This window comes from Eimeria tenella, genomic scaffold, assembly GCF_000499545.2.
Source record: "Eimeria tenella Houghton genomic scaffold, Eth_scaff109, whole genome shotgun sequence".
In the NCBI taxonomy this organism is placed as follows: Eukaryota; Apicomplexa; class Conoidasida; order Eucoccidiorida; family Eimeriidae; genus Eimeria; species Eimeria tenella.
The window spans coordinates 42,015-50,965 of record NW_013541472.1 but is presented as its reverse complement, the minus strand read 5'-3'; the positions used below and the strand labels follow the sequence as shown (position 1 = coordinate 50,965).

At 48.0% G+C, this 8,951-nt stretch overlaps 1 protein-coding gene across 1 annotated transcript; it reads right to left on the bottom strand.

Moving 5' to 3' along the window:
• Positions 1–2,881: 2,881 nt before the first annotated feature.
• Positions 2,882–8,449, bottom strand: ETH_00021790 (DNA primase small subunit, putative; the record flags this gene model as incomplete). The annotated part of the gene is made up of 8 exons (XM_013372808.1): positions 2,882–3,143; positions 4,675–5,217; positions 5,314–5,375; positions 5,592–5,666; positions 6,147–6,255; positions 6,463–6,719; positions 7,991–8,157; positions 8,377–8,449. The coding sequence occupies 8 exons, from the start codon at positions 8,447–8,449 to the stop codon at positions 2,882–2,884; spliced, it is 1,548 nt and encodes a 515-aa protein (XP_013228262.1).
• Positions 8,450–8,951: the final 502 nt, after the last annotated feature.

Below are 8,951 nucleotides of genomic sequence, written 5' to 3'. Positions count from 1 at the left end.
AGCAGCAGCAGCGAAATGGACCTGGAATTAAATCAAGCGCAGCATTGCTGATGTTTAAAAACGCCGATGTCGTTGAGTACTTCTGGATACGCACAATTGATGCTGCAGCAGCAGCAGCATCAGCAGCAACAGCAGCAGCAGGTGTGAAGCAGCAGCAGCAGCAGCGGGGCATGTAGAGAAGCTGCGGCAGCTTCTACCAGCTAACGCAGCAGCAGCAGCATCAGAAACAGCAGCAGCAGCAGCAGCAGCAGCAGACCTGCAACAGTGGCAACAACGTAGACGAAGACAGCAGCAAAAAGGCCAAGAGTGATAATTGAGTGGACAAGACTTGTGGGGGGTTTGTGCATGGGCACCCCACTTTCCTCAGTTGCTGCAGCAAACAAATAATAATAAATAAATAAACAAATAAATAAATAAATAAATAAATAAATAAATAAATGATGAGAAGAAAACAAATTAATTACTAATTAGAGAAATGGAGAAAAAAGCGGAAACTTAGCGAACAAATGAAGGAAAATGGAGTGTAGCAAGGTATTTTGCTAAACGCTGATTTAGGGTTTAGCAGCAAGCAAGTCCTCCTGGCGAGTTAACCCTAAGTTAGTGTTTTGCAGCTGGGGGGTTTGTGCATGGGCACCCCACTTTCCTCAGTTGCTGCAGCAAACAAATAATAATAAATAAATAAATAAATAAATAAATAAATAAATAAATAAATAAATAAATAATAAATAAATGAATAATAAATAAATAAATAATGAGAAGAAAACAAATTAGTTATTTATTAGAGAAATGGAAAAAAAAGCGGAAAAGTAGCGAACAAATGAAGGAAAATGGAGTGTAGCTAGGCATTTTCCTAAACGCTGATTTAGGGTTTAGCAGCAAGTCCTCCTGGCGAGTTAACCCTAATTTAGTGTTTTGCAGCGAAGAAGTCCATGAAGTACGGTTAGGGTTTTGCGGTAAGCAATTGGCTCGAACAGGTAAACCCTAAGTTAGGGTTTACCAGCAAAGAGGCTTACTGAGGAACCCTAATTTAGGGTTTAGCAGGAAAGAAAACATTTAAGGAACTAAATTTACGGTGTAGCAGCAAATGTAACCCCCAAAGGGCTAAACGCTGATTTAGGGTTTAGCAGCAACTAAATCCCTGAAGAGCTAAACCCTAATTACGGGTTTAGCAACAGAAGAAGACCCTTGCGTACGGGCACCGGGGATCGAACCCGGGATCTTCTGCGTGTTAGGCAGACGTCATAGCCACTAGACCATGCCCGCGGAGTACCGAACTTCAAATTAAATTTCAGAAAAGAAAAAGCGTTAAAATTAAAATAAAATTAATTCAAATGAAATAATATGACAATTAGGGTACCAACAAAACAAGCAAAAGAAGATCCAAAAGACTAGCTAGCTTTCTTGGGGGCCCCCGCTGCTCCCTGGGGGCCCCCAAGGGCCCCTAAAGGGGCCCCCCAGGGGCCCCTCGCGGGCCCCTGCGGCCTCTTGGGGGGCCTCCTGGGGGACCCCGGGGGCCCCAGGGGGCCCCCTTGGCAGCTGCTGCTGCTGCACTTCGTGTTGCGTACTCATTTTGCTGGAGAGGAGGTGGCGCTGCATTTTGACTCTTTTGTGGCCTCGAGAGTTGAAATTTGTTTTAAAAGTTTCCTTTTTAACTTAAAATAGTATTTCATTATTTAAATTAATTTATTTCCGAAAATGGCAAACATTTTAACCCCCAAGGAACCCCCCAGCCCCAGCGGCCGCTGCCACAGCCAGACAAGTGACCTCTGGAAATGCTGCAGCAAAGGAGTGAAAAGCTCCCATTTTACTTAATCTTTTTGAATTATTTCATTTAATTCTAATTTATTATTCAATTTTAATTTAGTTTCGCAGTTTCAAACAGTTTTTCCGCACAAATCCGACATTTAGCGGATTAGCAGCAACAACCGGCGCTTACAACTCAAACCCGAAGTCCTGGATCGATAAACCCTAAACCCTAAACCCCAAACCCTAAACCCTAAGTCCTGAACCCTAAAAGCTAAACCTTCGAACACGTGCCGTTGCAGATCGAAGAAGTGATTCCTGCGCCCAGCCGAGCTTCGGGCTGGCTAGCTATGGCTAGCTGCCTGCTGCTGTGTGCAGCTAGCTGCAGCGGGAGAGTTAACTGCAGTCAGCTAGCCAAGACTGGCTAGTTGTGGCTAGCTAGCTGTGGGGGGCTACTTAAGGGCGGCTTATCATGGCTAGCTAGCTGCATGCAGCTAGCTGTTGCTGCCTGCATGTGTGGCTAGCTAGCTAGGCCAGTTGGCCGTGGCTAGCCAGCTAAAGCCCGCAAGCCATGGCTAGCAGGGCTCAGCTAGCTCTGACTAGCTAGCCACAGCTAGCTGTGCGTGGCTAGCTAGCTACGGCCAGCCATACGTGGCTAGCTAGCTAAGCGCTGCTAGCCGTCGCTAGCTAGCTGCGGCTAACTGTATGTGGCTGACTAGCCACATGCAGCTAGCTAGCTAGCTAGCTAGCCAGCTAGCTAGCTAGCTGCCAATTTTGCCCAAATGAAAACAAAGAGAAAGGCGAAAATCCAGATAATGTCTTTATTTCTATTTAAAAATAAAATTAATTTGAATTAAATAGTTCATTTTAAATTACTTTTTCTTAAAACTCATTTCTGCAAAATTAGCTGCCAAATGCATGAAGGGCTTTCTTAAAAGCAAAAAAACAGAAAAAGGGTTTTGTGTTTCCTTGCTGCAGCAGCAAACAAAAAATAAATCCATTGAGCATTTTAATTAAATGCTGCAGACAATGCATGCACTGCTGCTGCTGCTGCTGCTGCTGCTGCTGCTGCAAGGATGCAGCAGCAGGAAGTGGTGCTGCGTTCTTGCTGCAGCAGGACGCCCTGCTGCTGCTGTTCTTACCGCTGCTGCTGCTGAGGTGCAGCAGCAGCTGCTGCTGCTTTGGCGGTGGTGCTGCTGCTGCTCGTGCTGCTCTTGCTGCTGCTACTGCTGCTGCTAAGCTGCAGCAGCAGCAGTTGTTGCTGCGTTTTCTGCAGCTCCAGAAGCAGCAGTTGGCGACGCTCCTGCTGTTGCACTTGCCGTTGCTGCTGCTGCAGCTGCTGTTGCCGCCGCTGCTGCTGCTGCTGCCGCTGCTGCTGCTGCTGCTGCTGTTTTAGAATCCTTTAGAATCCAGATTCGACTTTCAGGGCTGTAGTGTAGCCTTCTAAGTTCTCGCGCAGGACTGATAAGAAAAAAGACAAACCCTAAACCCTAAACCCTAAACCCTAAACCCTAGGCCTTGTTCGTGTCTTCTGAAATGTCAAGGCCTGCTATGAGCTAAGCCCCACACTTTCACACAAAGCCCTAAACCCCAAACCCTGAACCCCAAATGCTTAAACCCTAAACCCTAAACCCTAAACCCTAAGATGGTTTGGACCAGGACCAAGCCCGTGGGGGTTTAGGGTTTAGAGAGCAGCGGAAGGCTGTTTAAGCATTGTGAGGGTTTAGGGTTTAGGGTTTAGAGGCAGCGTAGGGTTTAGGGTTAAGGGTTTACATTTGAGTTCTTCTAGTGTGGTTTGCTCTAAAGGGTTTAGAAAAGCCTCGTTGAAAAACCGTAAAAAAGGGTTTAGAGAAGTCCTTTCTTTTGGCGGCAAAGAGCGGCGGGAAGGATCATCAAATTCTTTTCTCAAAAAACCTAAAAGAAATAAAAATGAAAATAAATAATAAATAAATAAATAAATAAATGAATAAGCAAATAAATAAAGAAATAAATAATAAATAAAATAAAATAAAAAATAAATAAATACGTGGGGCGGGCGGGGGATTAGGGCTTGCGAGGGTTTAGGGTTTGTCAGGGTTTTGGGTTTACTGCTAGGGTTTAGAGTTTGTCAGATTTTAGGGTCTACGGCTAGGGTTTACGGCTTTTGGGGGTTTAGGGTTTAGCGCATGAATGGGGGTTTTGGGCGTACTAGGGCTTTGTGTTTATTACGGTCGAGAGTTTGTGAGGGTTTAGGGTTTTTGAGGGTTTAGGGTTTACGAGGGTTCAGGGTTTACGAGGGTTTAGGGTTTATGAGGGTTTAGGGTTTATGATGGTTTAGGGTTTATGAGGGTTTAGGGTTTACTGAGCGTTGGAACCCGCTCAGGGTCAAAATCGTCCAACTCGGCCAAATCAATCGGCACACAAACACGCCCTGCAGCAGCAGCAGCAGCAGCAGCAGCAACAGCAGCAGCAGCAACAGCAGCAGCAGCAACAGCAGCAAGTGCAGCAGAAGCAGCAGCTCATGCTGCTGAGTCCAAAATATACCCCCATGAGGCTCGGGAAAAGAGCAGCTCGAAATGCTAAACCCTAAACCCTTAGCCTTAAGCCCCAAACCCTAAACCCTAAACCCTAAACCCTAAACCCTTGTAAAGGTCACCTGTGGCGTGATGTATGCAGAAAGGAGCCTTGAGAAGATGCCCCATGTCCTTACTGCAGTCTCATAAAAGCAGAAGGCCTTAAACCCTAAACTCTAAACCCTACACCCTAAACCCTAAACCCTTAATCCTAACTCTGTAGCCCTGAACTCCGAGCCTGCGTGCGCAGCGCGCATTCTCTTTGCGTGGCTAGGGTTTAGGGTTTAGGGTTTCGGCGTGTGCCCCTCAAGCGAGTGCTGAAGCCTTAGGGTTTAGGGTTTAGGGTTTAGGGTTTAGGGTTTGCAGCGTGTGCACTGACCTGACATTGACATCAAGCCTCGGGTAAGAAAACGCCAGCACAATTTCTTTTATAAAGTTGGGGAAGGCATCGGCTTCCTTTGCTGCTGCTGCTGGTGCTACTGCTCCCCCAGCAGCAGCAGCAGCAGCAGCAGCAGCAGCAGCAGGTGTTTGGCAGTTGGCAAGTTTGCACAACCGCTCAAAGAGTTTTGTGCTTTTTGTCTTCTTGGGGTCTTCGGGTTCAGCTTTAATTTCTTCAATCCAAGCAGCAACTTGCTGCTGCATATCTGCTGCTGCTGCTGCTGCTGCTGCTGTTGCTGTTGCTACCCCTCGCGACTTTGCTGCAGTGCTGTAGCCGCGAGAAGCGCCGCCGTACCCACCGCCGTACCCGCTGCCGTACCCGCTGCTGCTGCTGCTGCTGCTGCTGCTGCTGCTGCTGCTGCTGCTGCTATTAGGGAGATACTCAAGCAGGCTTTCTGCCATTTTGCTGCTGCCCCCCCCAAAGAAGAAATCCTGCTCCTGCAGCAGCTGCTGAAAGTCTCTGTAGGCAATGCGAAATGCGCGGCTGCAGCAAAAAGCACAACAAACCCTAAACCCTAAACCCTAAACTTTAAACCCTAAGAAGAAGCAGCAGCAGCAGCAGCAGCGAGCATAAACTCACTCGATAGCAGGGTGTTGTGTTTTCCCCCAAAGGTTTATCTTCTTCGCTTGCTGGTCACTGCCCTGAACACCAAACCCTAAACCCTAAACCCTAAACCCTAATTCTTTCGAGCCTGAAGCAGCAAATGCTGTAGGGATCGAGGGTTAAGGGGATTAACACTCAGCTGAAAGAACTTTTACTGCACAGCTTCGGGGCTAGGGTTTAGGGTTTAGGGATAGGGTATAGGGATAGAGTTTGCGGTTTAGGGATAGGGTTTAGGGTTTAGACCTAGGGCTTACACTAAGGAGGTTTAGGTACTCTACAAGTTGGCCGCGGCTCTCATTTGGCAGCAAACGCGCATCAGTATCGCACACCTGAAAACAGCAGCAGCAGCAGCAGCAGCAGCAGCAGCAAGAACAGCAGCAGCAGCAGGAAGAGCAGCAAAAACAACAGGCGTAGGTCCTTTTGCCTCCGTAGGCGCAAAGAAATGGGAGCAGCAGCAGCAGCAGCAGCAAGAACAACAAAAGCAGCTGGAAGAGCAATCTTAGCAACAGCAGCAGTAGCAACAACAGCAGCCACAGCAGCAGCAGCAGCAGCAGCAGCCACAGCAGCAGCAGCAGCCACAGCAGCAGAAGCAACAGCAGCCACAGCAGCAGCAGCAGCCACAGCAGCAGAAGCAACAGCAGCCACAGCAGCAGCAGCAGCCACAGCAGTAGCACCAGCAGCAGCACCAACAACAGCCACAGCAAGCACAGCAGCAGCAGCGCAGCCACGGCAGCAGCAGCAGGCACATCAAGCCCAGCAGCAGCAGCCACATCTATCCCAGCAGCAGCAGCAGCAGCAGCAGCAGCTACCCAAGCGTGAATGCCTCTTCTTCCGGAGTAGACCCAAAGGATTTCCTTAAATCCAAAATCTTCCCTCAGCGCCGCCTCCAGCAAACGCACGGCCACCGCCAAGAAACGCCTGCGCAAACCCTAAACCCTAAACCCTAAACCCTAAACCCTAAACCCTGGCTCCTCACCCCTACCTCCCAACCCCAACCCCAACCCCAACCCCCAAACCCCAAAGCCCACCTCCCGCTGCTCAGCAGCACCCATCCCAAAACCCAAAGCCTAAACCCCAAACCCTAAACCCTAAACCCTAAACCCTAAACCCTAGGGGGTGGCTGACCAGCACTTGCTGCAGAGGGTTTTGCGGGCGCAGCAGGTGCGGACTTGGTCGTAGTCGTTCATGTCGATGTCGAAGACAATTTCTTTTTGGAGGGTTTTGAAAAAAAGGGTTTTGGAAAAAAGGGTTTTGGAAAAAAGGGTTTTGGAGTCTTTGTGCAGCAGCGGGAGTGTATAGACAGCTCCGATGTCCACTTTCAAGCAGCAAACCCCACACAGCCCCAGCAGCCGCTCCCGCAAACCCCACAAACTCGGAAAACCCTGCAGCAGCAGCAGCAGCAGCAGCAGCAGCAGCAGAGGCAGCAGCAGCGGCAGCAGCAGCAGGAGCAGTAGTCGTAGTGGACAAGGTGGCAGCAGCAGCAGCAGCAGCAGTAGTGGACAAAGTGGTAGCAGCAGCAGCAGCAGCAGCAGTGAAGGAGGCAGCAGCAGCACCAGCAATGAAGGCGGCGGCGGCAGCAGCAGCAGCAGCAGCAGAAAAAGAAATAAAATAAGAAGAAATAATCAGGGAAAAAGGGAGACAAGCGAGGGCCTAAAAACGGCAAAAGGAGAAACTTTTCCAAAAATTAGGGTTTAGGGTTTAGGGTTTAGGGACAGGAGGGGGTCCGAAAATTGCAAAGGGCGCAACTTTTCAAGAAATTAGGGTTTAGGGTTCAGGATCTAGGGTTTAGGGACAAGCAAGGGTCTACGGAAGCCAGAAAACGGAACCTCTCAAGAAATTAGGGTTTAGGGTTTAGGGTTTCGGGAAAAGCGGAAGTCAAAAGAAGGCGAAAAAACGCAACTTTCCAAGAAATTAAATTTTAGGGTTTAGGGTTTAGAGTTTAAGGTTTATGGTTTAGGGACAAGCCGGAGTCAAAAGAAGCCGAAAACACGCAGTCTATTAGGAAACAAGGGTTTAGGGTTTAGGGACAAGAGGGGGTCAAAAAGACGCCAAAAAGCGCAGTTTTTTGGAAATTAGGGTTTAGGGTTTAGGGGTGGTCGTGCCTGCCAGCAAATGAAGAATTCTTCCTGCGAATTGTCTGCTTTTTTACAGGTGAGAGAAAACTCTCTTTTGGAAATTAGGGTTTAGGGTTTAGGGTTTAGGGACAAGAGGGGGTCAAAAAGACGCCAAAAAGCGCAGTTTTTTGGAAATTAGGGTTTAGGGTTTAGGGGTGGTCGTGCCTGCCAGCAAATGAAGAATTCTTCCTGCGAATTGTCTGCTTTTTTACAGGTGAGAGAAAACTCTCTTTTGGAAATTAGGGTTTAGGGTTTAGGGTTTAGGGACAAGAGGGGGTCAAAAAGACGCCAAAAAGCGCAGTTTTTTGGAAATTAGGGTTTAGGGTTTAGGGGTGGTCGTGCCTGCCAGCAAATGAAGAATTCTTCCTGCGAATTGTCTGCTTTTTTACAGGTGAGAGAAAACTCTCTTTTGGAAATTAGGGTTTAGGGTTTAGGGTTTAGGGACAAGAGGGGGTCAAAAAGACGCCAAAAACGCAGTTTTTTGAAAATTAGGGTTTAGGGTTTAGGTTTCAGGGTTTAGGGTTTAGGGGTGGTCGTGCCTGCCAGCGAATGAAGAATTCCTCCTGCGAATTGTCTTCTTTTTTACAAGTGAGAGAAAACTCTCTTTTGGAAATGAACTGGGGGTCGTTGAGAGGTGTATGTACACCTGAGGGGCTGTTGCGGTAGGAGAGCCACCGCTGCAGCTCGCCGAACGGAAACAGATTCTCTGCGACAAACCCTAAACCCTAAACCCTAAACCCTAAACCCTAAACCCTACCCACGGACCCTGCGCCCCCAAGCCCTGCAGCCGCGCGGGGGGCAGAAGCAGCAGCGAGGAAAGCGGCTGGCTGCGGACGCAGCTGTGCTGCTAAACCCTAAACCCTAACCCTAAACCCTAAACCCTAAACTCTAAACCCTAAACCCTAAACCCTAAACCCTTGCTCACCATAGTAGAACCGAAGGCCAGCCGCCGTCACTTCCGTGTCATCTGGAATTCGATGCTTCAGCAGCAAACCCATTTTCGAGGGTTTAGGGTTTGCGGAAAGAAGAAAATGCAAGACGTCGAATCAGGGTTTAGGGTTTACGTCGTAGGGTTTAGTGTGTAGGGTTTAGGTGAATATATGCCTGAGAGGCTCGCTAATAAGTATAACAGCTCCTTCTCAGCTTTTGGATTTTCCCAGAGTTAAAAGCCACCAGTCTAGGGTTTAGGGTTTAGGGTTTAGGGTTTAGGGTTTAGGGTTTGAGGTGCCGCTGCCGCCGCGCGCGAGCAAACGGACCTCCAAGGGCATTTTTGAGTTTGTTTTTTTCTGTGTAACTAATTATAAATAAAAAATAAAATAAATATTTCATTTTAAAAACGAAAAAGAAGGAAAAGAAGAAAAAAAGAAGCCGTGGGGCCCGAAACCCTCTCTGAGGGGTGGGGTTGTTGTTGCTGTGCTTCTGTTTTCCGTTTTTTGTGCATTTTATTTCAAATTAAAAAGTAAATTGGTTTATTAAATTGAAATTAATTAATATTTGAAT